The following is an 11,627-nucleotide window of genomic DNA, read 5'->3' on the forward strand; positions in this document are numbered from 1 at the left end:
ATGCTGATTGACCCTGTGGATCTCTAGATATCTATTCTAGATGTCACACAAGGATTTTCATTTAGTGGATCTCCAAAAATTGTTTGGATGTCACACTAACTTTCTTTTAGTGGATCTCCAAAATCTTGTTTGGATGTCACACTAAAATTTTCATTTAGTGGATAGCATATGCGCTTCTAGATGTATCCATAGATGGTTGATATCTTATCTTTGTAGATTGACGTTAGTGGATAGCATATGCTCAAGATTTTTCTATCATATGCTTGTATTTTGATGAAATTTTAAATATTTATTTGGGGATCTCGGCATACAGCGCGATGTCGACCCAAATAAATATTTAAATGCCCCCAGTCTTTTAGGGACATTTGTAGATGTCATCCAGGTGCTCAATCTGCAACTTTTGCTTGAGTCTTGAGATTTTGATTCTTCTGTCCTATGCTTTGTGCTGCGGACTTGATGAAGGATTGTCTGATTTGTCTTTGCTGACTTGTCAGAATTTTTATTTTCCTTCTGCCCTATGCTTCTAGCTTTGGCGGGCTTGATGAAGGAATAGATGCCGGTGACCTAAACCATTTAGGCTTATACTAGGTCGATGGCGAAAAGTCATCAGTCCAGAGCTTTGCGCATGACGGACTTATTGATGAAGAAATCCTCTTAGTTCAGTCATAGGCTTTTGTGAACTTTGGGATTATTTTCTTCGGTCCTTTACTTTGTGCTTTAGCGGACTTGTTGAAGAAAAGTTCCTTCGATCCTCGCTTTGTGCTTTACGGATTTGTTGAAGGATTTGCAGGTTCTGGATTCAGTTGACAGTACCGAACATATCATTTTGACTACATGTCATAATAGACTGGCGATGGAGGTCAGATGGATCATGGTCAGCGGGCGATGGTGGTCGGAAGGAGTATAGTCGGCAGGCGACAGTGGTCGGGGACTATAGTCGGCGAGCGACGGTGGTCGAAGGGATTGTAGTCACGGGTGATGGTGGTTTGAGGGACTGTAGTCGGTGGACGACGGTGGTCGGAGAGACCGTAGTCGGTCGGCCAACACTCTACTAATTTATCCTTGTGCCTATTCTCTATGAATTCATGTTTGCATCCCATCATACAGATAGTAAGTAGATCTTTGACTCAACTGCACATCTACGTTATTTTGTTAACCTAAAATTACTTTTATGACTTTTGAGCATTTTAGTGCTTTAAAAATATGCATAATCACATGATCTTGTACTAATTATTATAAGTATCTTTAGAAATATAAATTGTTTCAAAATATATAGAAATATAAATTGTTTCAAAATATAAAGAATACTTGCTTTCTCATATGGCATTTAAAAGTTTCCAATTATTGATGTGGTATGCTGTGGAAGAAGCAGGGTAGAACAATGGAAAAAACAAACAGAGAACTAGAGCAACAATCAGGAAGTATAATATTCAATGTATCAAAAGTTTCCTCCCTCCCCAACAAGGATAAAAGCTTCCTGTTATGAGGTATTTCCTCACGCTAAAAATGGCTAAACACCTCAAAAAGCTACTTTGTATTATTTTACGAGGATAGTGAGAAGGCAACACATAACGGTAAATTAAGAAATGGAAAAGTAAGTATAAGAATAGTTGAACTATGATGCACCCCCCCCCCCCCCCCTCGGTGGATGAGACGGTAATTATAGCCTGATATGGAGCTTGGTATTTTGAAATATCCACCACGTTGAACGTAGAGGAAGTGTTATACTCAAGCGGTAAATTCACAACGTAAGCATTATCATTGATTCGGCGGACAATTGGTATAGGCCCAATCTTCCGGCGACTTAATTTGGAATAGGTGCCAGGTGCGAAACGCTCACGCCTCAATCAAACCATTACAAAATCTCTACTTTGAAAGAGCTTGGCACACCTATGTTTGTCTGCCACTAGTTTGTACTGATTGTTAGATTCAAGGATGCGTTGTTGAACGTTCAGAAGCATAGTGGCGAACTGGTCCGCAAGCGTGCTAGCTGATCGGCTATGGCATTTAGGTAATAAAGCTATATCAATTTTATAATTAACCGGCTTGGTGTAAACCACCTTGAAAGGGTACTTTCCGGTGGACCAGTTGGGCATACTGTTGTAGGCAAACTCAGCTTGTCCCAATAATTCATCCCACTGCTTTGGGTGATCCTAGACTAGGCACCCGAGCATATTGCCTAGTGTGTGATTCACCACCTCGGTTTGGCTGTCGGTTTGTGGATGATAGGCTAAGTTGAGCTTGATCTTGATTTGCAACCGTTTCCACAATTCCTTCCAAAAGTGCCTCACAAACTTGACATCCCTATCCGACGTGAGGCTGTGGGGAATACCATGGAGGCGAACAATCTCGCTGATGAATAATTTGGCCACATTAAGGGTGTCGAATGTCTTCCGGCAGGCAATAAAGTGCGCCATTTTAGAGAACCTATCCACCACAACCATTATTGAGCCATTTCCTAGGCGGGTGCGAGGCAAGCCTAGAACAAAGTCTAAGCTTAAATCTTCCCAAATAGTTTCTGGTACCGATAGTGGTAAGTATAAGCCTTGGTTATGTTCGCCTCCTTTATAACTTTGGCAAACTGGGCAACGCTCTATAAATCTCATCACATCTCTTCGGAGATGAGGCCAAAAAAATCTTGATTGCAATTGAGCTAATGTATTGCTCAGGCAACATGAGCAGCTAAGCCTCCACAGTGGAGCTCTTTATTCAACTATGGCGTCCAGGAAGAGTCAGGAATAAACAATTGATTGTGCTTAAATAAATAGCCATGCCTTATTGTGTAATATGCTACAGGACCATTGTCTTGGAAAGCCTTCCATATGGTCCCGAAATTTGCATCGCCAGCATACAATTCCTTGAGACATTCCAATCCTGTAAGTTCGGTTTGCAATTGCGTGAGAAAAGCAAGCTTTGGCTGTGAGCAGTTTCGGCTTAGAGCATCCACAAAGACGTTTTGAGTGATTGTTTTATGCTTCAAAACAAATGAAAATGGTTGTAGATACAACAGCCAGTGAGCGTGCATTTGGTTTATGTGTTTTTGGCTATTAATATATTGTAAGGCCTTATGATCACTGCACAACATAAAGTTCGAGTTCAATAGATAATGTTCCCACTACTTTAGCGCCCTGACGACGACATATAATTCTTGCTCTTAGATGGTCCATTTCTATCTCGCAGGGCTCAATTTTTCACTAAAGAACTCGTCCGGCCTATTCTCTTGACTCAAAACAGTACCAATGCTGGTGGTAGAGGCATCCGTATCCACATAGAATGGTTTTCCAAAGTTTGGAAAGCAAGTACTAGAGCCAAGGTTAAAGCGACTTTCATGGCATCAAAGCTGCATTGCTGTTGCTCCATCCACTAAAATTGTTTGAGCTTTAAACAGTTTGTGATAGGCTCCATGAGAATGCTAAACCCACGGATGAACAGATGATAGAAGTTAGCGAGGCCATGGAAGCTACGCACATCAAAGAAAGATTTTGGAACCGGCCAATGGGTTATTGCTGCTATTTTCTTCTGATCAACCTGCACGCCCCTTGAGGATATAAAAAAGAGAAGGAAATGGGTACTGGACAATGCAAACTCGCACTTGGCGGGGTTGAGGTGTAGTTGATTTTGTTGTAAAACTGTTAAGATTTGATGCAAATGCTGAAGGTGTTCAGGCAGTAATTTGTTGTAGACAAGAATATCGTCGAAATATGTAAGAAATGGTTTAAGGATCTCAATCATTAACCTCATGAAAGTTGAGGGCACTTTGTAGATGCCGAATGGCATCACCTTCTACTCATACAAGCCATGACATGTTTTGAAAGCGGTTTTCCATTCGTCGCCAGGCCAGATTCTATCTGGTGGTATCAGCTCGATCCGGAGATTTAATTTAGAGAATATGTTGACATTTGTGAGCTTTTCTAGCAACTCATCCACTCGTGGGACAAGGAAATGGAATTTCACCATAATCTTGTTAATAGCCCGACTGTCCATGCAAATACGCTATGAGAACCCTTGAATTTCAAGATTTTTGTGTGCAGTTAGTCTATACGGACCGTCTGTACGAACTGAACAAGTGCAGTTAGTCTGTACGAACCGTCTGCATGAACTGAACATGGTGTAGATTCTTCTGTACAAACTGAACAAAAAATTTTGACAGAGCCCATCGTCTAGGGACGAAAATCAATTATCGTCCGTACTATATGTGTACAGAGCTGATCGTCCCGGTACTAATGTAAATATCGTCCGTACGAACGTAAATATCTTTTTTATATATAAAGGGCTGTTTGATCGTTTTTAGGAGAGAGAAAAGCTAGAGAGAGAAAAAGAAGGAAAGAAGAAGAAAAGCTTGGTTTCGGAGGTCGCGGAGCGATTTTCGTCCGTCGACGCAGTTGGAGAATTGTTCGTCTCACAGTAAGGATTCCAAACCCTATTTTTCATTTCAAAGATTTTGGGTTTTGATATTTTTCTGTTCAGATTTGTGTTTCCATTACCTAAAAATGTGCATATCTTTGTATTGATGAAATTTTCACACCGTAACTTTTCGTATGTTATAGAAAACGTGATTACAAGTATTTTAAGTATTTATTTGTGATTTTTCACCGGGTATTCTGAATTCTGCGGGGTTTTTATCGAATAAAAAATTATCTGAATGTTGAAAATCTTCCTTTAGTATAATTAAAGTTTTGAAATGATGTTTTACACGATTTCTGGTAATTTGATAATTTTCTGAAACTGTGTATTTTGATTTTGTCTTGAATTTCTGTCTGCTGTACGATATTTTAAGGGTTTTCTAAGTTAAGCTAAATTATTTCTGTTTGATATAATGCATTGATGAGATGAAAATGAATGTGGTTACATGATTGATAGTATTGTTATATTACTGTGATACGGTTGTGTGTATAAAGACAAGTAAAGACTAGTTGAATCGTTGGTTGGAGACTGATTGACCTGTACAGGATGGTGGGCCAACGGGCTTTCCTTAAAATATAATTTGGTGTTATCATCTACTGATTCACGTGATACTGATTGAGAGTTATAAGGAGATGATTATTGTACTGACGGGCAAATAATTACGACTATGTATACTGAGCAAACGGATAATGATAATGATTTATTGATACTGATACAAGACTGAAAAATTCTGTAATAGCCAGCGCTTATACTTGTTGAGTATGACTACTATATTGAAATGTATGTTTAAAGCATTGTTCTTATTAATACTGTACGGATTTAATGATATTGTACGGATTTATTGATATTGTACAAATTTATTGTTACTGTATGGATTTACTGTTAATGCACGATTTCACTGTTATTGCATTACTGCTCATGTCAAGGGATTATTATTGATACTGATACAGACACTGATATAGGCATCGATACTACTAAGTCACTATACTGACATTATACATGTGATACACTGAGCACATGATATATATTAACTAGATTGCATGGGATCGTACTATTGAATAACTGGATAGCAAGTATACATTCCGATATGATTTTATTTTAATGATCTGATTTCAACAATTACTAACGATGTATTGATTTGATGCTTTATAAGATTTTATGCCGACTGATATTATTGATGGAGATGATTTCTTTATTGATTTGATTGATATTACTAATATGATAATTTCTTTAATGACTTGACTGAGGTTTTAGATACGATGATTTCTCTATTGAATTGACTGATGTTATAAATACGATATGTACTGGTTCATTGAGCTTTATGAATTTTTTTCTACTGTTTACTGATTCCACTACTGATGATTATGAGTTCTACTGTCTTTGTATTGATACTGGTTATGCATTGATTATTATTTCTGCATTGATTTTTATTTCTGTATTGATTCAATGATCATGTGTAAGTGATTGTCGTGATTTGACTGATTGACATGCATATTACTTCTGTATCGTACTTTGATTTCAATTGTAAGTATTTGTTGACCTGCTGGGCTATTTAAGCTCATTATATGTGGTTAATGATTTTGGGTTAGGGTAAAGGAGCAGGAGTGTGAGATTGATCAAGGTTCTTCAGGTTCTATTCTTTTTTTTCATTCCAGTGATTCTTTTTGTACTCAGGACAGGATGGATACAAGATAATTGTGAAGATCTTGAGTATTGTAAATAACTTTTGGGAATGAATAATAAATGTGTACATTAATGTTTTAAATTATAGAATCTATTATATTATTTTTTTACTGATAGATGATTCTAGATTGCTCTGGTATTGTTCATTAAAGGATAAATAAATAATTCTTCCAAGTTAGATCCTTAGGGCATCACATACGCCAGCTTTCATCCTTCTTGAGCACCAATAATGCAGGAATGACATAGGGCTGAGGCTGGGTTGTATAAACTGCTTCTCCAATAACTCTTCCATGATCTGCTATAGGATTTGCTGCTCCTTAGGACTCAATCGATAGTGCGGCATGTTTGGAAGGACTACGCCTAGATGAAAGTCAATATGATGTTGCAATGCCCTTAGTTGAGGTAGTCTTGACGGTAGTGTCTCAGACAGCACATCTCGAAAATGCTCCAACAATTTATAGATTTTGGAATTCTGCTCCAAGGCCCAATGTCATGTCTCCTGCTCCTGAACCACTAATGTAAACATATATAATTGTTGTTTCTAGGAGGATAGAAGTGTGTTACTTGTTTCAATGTGCATGGTAGCTCTCGTATAAATGTTTTTGGCTTGATTATCGGAGGGGTTCGAGATCAACCTTAGCCGTTTGCCCTTCCATTCAAAAGAATGCATGTTGGCTCTGCCATCATATAAGGCTCCGACGTCAAATTGCCAAGGACATCTCAAGATCAAATGACAAATGTCCATGCCTAACACATCACAAAGTACTGCACAAGAGTAATGCTTGCCCATAGAGAACATAACTCGGCACATCTCTGACACTACAATATCCATTTCCTTCTTCACCGAACTTATCTTGTACAGTTGAGGATACTTAGTCATTTTGAGGTGGAGTGCTTGGACGACTGATCGAGACAATACTATATTTTTTGTTCTTCCACTATCTATGAACATGTCACAAACCTTGCCATTAATCCTGCATCGTGTCCGAAAAATGGTGTGGCTATGTGAATTGTTTGCCCGCAGTGATGCGAGAAATAGCTTTTCTAGAACACAAACAGGCGGATCACCCTTATCGCCTTCGACGTCCTCTACATCAGTTGTTTGATTCTCTTCCTGCATCCCACCATCCTCCTCCCCTTCCACATCCAAGAGCTGCAGCTGCTGTCGATTGGGAAACACATTAGACTTGTGTCCCACTTGAAAACATCAGAAGCACTTGATGACTTGGGGCTTTGCATAAGGATTTTCCTTAATTGCTGCCACATGTTTAGGCTACAATCTCAGCTTCATTGGTGATTTACAAATACTTCATTGAGGGTTGCTTTCAAGCTGTACTAGGGGCTTCCTTGCTATTGTGCTTGATTGCTTGCCCGAATCAGTGCCTTGCTCAAAATACTATTGCTGGGACGAATGGCAGCGGGACTATCGGTCTAGTTGTAGCTCAGCCTTGAGGGCGAAGTTGACGGCTTCGGCCAACAACTACACTGCATTCAATTCTAGCTTGTCCCGTTGGTATCTTTCAGCCCCCCAACGTACCGAGCTACTAATTGATTATTAGACTCATGGAGGTCATTTCTGGGGCATAGTCTATAGAACTCCTTGGTGTATTCACTCACAGAGCGACCGCCTTGTGCACACTATTGATATTTCAGGTAGAGCAATTGTTCGTAGTCGGTTGGGAGAAATTGGGACCGTAACAATTGCTTCATACATGCCCAACTTCGCACACTGCCTCAGCCCTCTCTCCGGCAGGACTGAGATAAGTGCGACCACCACGCACTTGTCCGTCCCTTCAATCTACAAGCAACATATTTGACTTGCTGCTTGAGTTCAACCTCCATATAATCAAAAAAAATTTCCACGGCCCTCTCCCAATCGAGATAATCCCAGATGTGCAATTGCCCCTCAAAGAAGGGGATGTTGAGCTTTGCTCGAAACTCATAGCGTTGCCTATCGAACGCCATCGGCCTCCGCTGCTGGTACTGTGGCGCCACATTGTCCACATCCAAATCTTGGAAGGCATCAGGAATGCCATCATCAAATTCATCTTCCAAATCGGACATTTCCTGAGCATTGTGGAATTGCCGCCGTCCACAGAACCCACATTCTCCATGCTTGTTCGGAGGCGTAACTAGCCGCAAAGGCCTGTGAGCAGTTTCTCTTGCCGGAACTCCCCCTACACGATCTCGCTGCAGTTCCGCCACCATGCAATTGATGCTCACGACCATGTCATCTAACCGCTTCACGACATCATCGTGTGCATCTCAAAGAGCCTCCAAGTTGCGATCCTCATCGCCAGGCACACACTTGCTACTCTCTGCCATCTCACCAAGCCATTGGCTTTGATACTAATAATTGATGTGGTATGCTGTGGAAGAAGCTGGGTAAAAGAATGGGAAAAACAAATAGAGAACTAGAGCAACAATCAATAAGTGTAATATTCAATGTATCAAAAGTTTCCTCCCTCCCCAACAAGGATAAAAGCTTACTGTCATGAGGTCTTTCCTCATGTTGAAAATGGCTAAACACCTCAAAAAAGCTACTTTGTACTATTTTACCTAAAGAAGCAGACTAGGATAGTTGGAAGGCAATGCATAACGATAATTTAAGGAATGGAAAAGTAAGTATACTAATACCTGAACTATGATGCACCACATCAATTATTATTTTGCGATGGACTTGAATTAGGTCTAATGGATGAACATGATTTAGGCTTCGTTTAGAACGACTTTTTTATTGTTTCTTAAAACATAATTTTAACACAAAATTTAAAATTTGTGTATTAAAATTTTATTTTAAGAAGCAATAAAAAAACCATCGCCTTAATCAAATTGAATTTATCAAAATCAAACATACTCAGAAAATTTCGGCAAATTCTTTTCTGCCGCCATATTGTGATTTTTATATCTCTTTATTCCCTTCATCAATGGCAAGAAGAAGACCGAAGGCATTTCGGATCCTTTTCCATGCCACGTTCTCGGATGCTTGTACCTGCCTTACTTCTCCATTATTACTGAAGATTGCCATTTATAGTTCCTGACCAGGAAGCTTCCTCATGTATTAATTGCAGTATAATGCAATACTTACACAGTGCTATATAAGTTCCTGCATTTCCTTACTAGTCTTTCACCACCTCTCAACCAAATGGAGAAGTGCAGCCCCATTGTCTCGTTTCTGCTCGTTGAACTTCTTCTACTACAACTACTTATTCAAAGTAGTAATTCTCAGCTTCTCCCCATAGTCGATGATGTACTTGGACGCCATGGCACACAAGTGTACATCATTGACGTCGAGAGACAAGAGCAGCACGATCTCCTCAGCGACGGTGACCTTGAGAGCTTTCACCGCTCCTTCCTACCAAACTCCACCCTCGATTCCGGCCAGCCGCGGCTGGTGTACTCTTACCGTCATGTTCTCAGCGGCTTCGCTGCACACCTCACTCCGGGAGAGTTGGAGGTCGTCAAGTCCAAACCCGGCTTTCTCTATGCGCAGTGCGACCGCCGCTATCAGCTTGCGACAACCTACACACCAAAGTATGGTACTTTTTATTCCGTTGATTGTTGTCCTGTAAAATTTGAAAGTATAATATTATGAGTATTTTGGGAATAATTGAAAGTAAAATAGAGAATAATAATTATTATCTTTTTAACATCATTGTCTTTTTGAAATAAATTATGAAGATGATGTTAGCTTGTGTAGGAATTAGGTGTATATTTATTCTACATCAATATATTTTATAGACATTAAAAGTGGGATGATATTTAACATTTTTATACATATGTTTTAATAGATATCTCGGTCTAACCACATATAATGCATGGGGATCCTCTATGATGGGACAAGGTCTTATCATTGGTGTAATCGACACTGGCATAAAGCCCAGACATCCTTCATTCAAAGACACTAACATGCCACCAAAGCCACCTATTACAAAATGGAAGGGAAACTGTTCATATACAGGTTTTCCATGTAACAATAAGATCATTGGAGCAAAGGCATTTTATGGAGGGACACACCCTTCCCCTGAAGACACAGATGGACATGGAACTCATGTGGCAAGTACCGCAGCTGGCAACTTTGTCAAGGATGCAAATGTTCTCGGAATGGCAAAGGGTGATCCAGCATCTGGCATGGCACCTATGGCTCATCTCTCCATATACAAAGTATGTTATCAAAAAGTTGGGTGTGACGGAGCTGACACGTACGCTGCTATCGATCAAGCGATAAAAGATGGGGTGGACATTATCTCGATGTCTATTAGTGGCTATCATAATGCTACGCTTTATGAGGATTCAATTTCCAGGGGTTCTATGGCAGCCATACAATATGGAATCATTCCCGTCGCTGCAGCTGGAAATGATGGTCCGAAGACTGGGACACTCTGTCATAGCGCGCCATGGGTGTTAACTGTTGGAGCATCAACCACTGATAGAAGAATATCATCCATTGTGGAGCTGGGAGATGGTAGAACGTTCCTTGGAGAGTCAGCGTACCAACCATCAAATTGGAATTCTAATACCAAGTGGCAGCTTGAATATCCTGGCAAGAATGGTGACATTAATGCTCGTTGTTGTGTGCCTAGTGAATTGGCTAACTGGAACTTAAGAGGTAATCAATAATTTTGTCATGAAATCAAAATTATGATCCATATTGTCAATTATTGTTTAATTAATATATACATGTTATATGGTATTTGATAATTAAATATTCTATTATTTTGCTAATTAATATGAGCTAGCACATGTATATTGAATCACAGGTAAAATCGTGATATGCGAGGCTTGCCTAGTTAAGGATGAGGAAAAAGGAAAGGCGGCATACCTAGCCGGTGCGGATGGCATGATCGTATTAAATCAACCTGCCCAAGGGCACACCACTTCTTCTCCTGCTCACATTCTGCCGGCATCAAATATCGGCCACCCGGCAAGAGTTGAAATTTTGGACTACTATTTCAACAACCAACCCTATGCATTTGCGAGCATACACTTCCAAGGCACCAAATTCGGATTCATTCCCTCCCCAGCTGTCGCATCCTTCTCCTCTCGCGGGCCAAGCCGCATGAATGGCGGGATCATCAAACCCGACGTGCTTGCTCCTGGAGTCAACATTTTGGCCGCATGGCCAAGAGATGTTGGCCCTAACCCAAATCCATTGGCGACCCACACGTTCAACTTTGAGAGTGGAACCTCCATGGCCACGCCGCACGTATCTGGGATTGTGGCATTGGTGAGAAGCAAGCATCGCGGGTGGACCCCTGCAGAGATCATATCAGCGATCGTGACGACTGCAGTAGACTCATGGTCGAATTCCGGCGATCTCATTGTCGACGATAACTCTTACAAAACTGCTGGGATATACGCCACGGGGGCTGGTCAGGTGAACCCAACCAGGGCGATGGACCCAGGCCTTGTGTTTGGGCTCACCTTAAACGACTATATTGGATATCTTTGTGGCCTTGGGTATAATGACCAAGAGGTTTCGTTTACAATCGGAAAACAAACGAGATGCAATGCTGTTCAATATCTAACCGCATCTCACC

The 11,627-nt window shown here is 40.4% G+C and overlaps 2 protein-coding genes across 2 annotated transcripts in view; both read left to right on the forward strand.

The window, feature by feature from the left end:
* LOC110109890 (subtilisin-like protease SBT1.9) overlaps positions 1-1,994 on the forward strand; it is a 4,645-nt gene extending 2,651 nt beyond the window's left edge. The window contains exon 3 of the mRNA XM_020841097.1: positions 1,928-1,994. Coding sequence (XP_020696756.1) covers positions 1,928-1,994 — 67 coding nt within the window. The remainder of the gene's footprint in view (positions 1-1,927) is intronic.
* A 7,238-nt stretch (positions 1,995-9,232) lies between these two features.
* Positions 9,233-11,627, forward strand: part of LOC110109889 (subtilisin-like protease SBT1.2) — a 9,496-nt gene continuing 7,101 nt past the window's right edge. Inside the window, exons 1-3 of the mRNA XM_028701211.1 lie at positions 9,233-9,621; positions 9,879-10,696; positions 10,848-11,563. Coding sequence (XP_028557044.1) covers positions 9,233-9,621; positions 9,879-10,696; positions 10,848-11,563 — 1,923 coding nt within the window. The remainder of the gene's footprint in view (positions 9,622-9,878; positions 10,697-10,847; positions 11,564-11,627) is intronic.

The sequence above is a fragment of the Dendrobium catenatum genome, unplaced genomic scaffold, assembly GCF_001605985.2.
Source record: "Dendrobium catenatum unplaced genomic scaffold, ASM160598v2 fragScaff_scaffold_1651, whole genome shotgun sequence".
Taxonomy (NCBI): Eukaryota; Viridiplantae; Streptophyta; class Magnoliopsida; order Asparagales; family Orchidaceae; genus Dendrobium; species Dendrobium catenatum.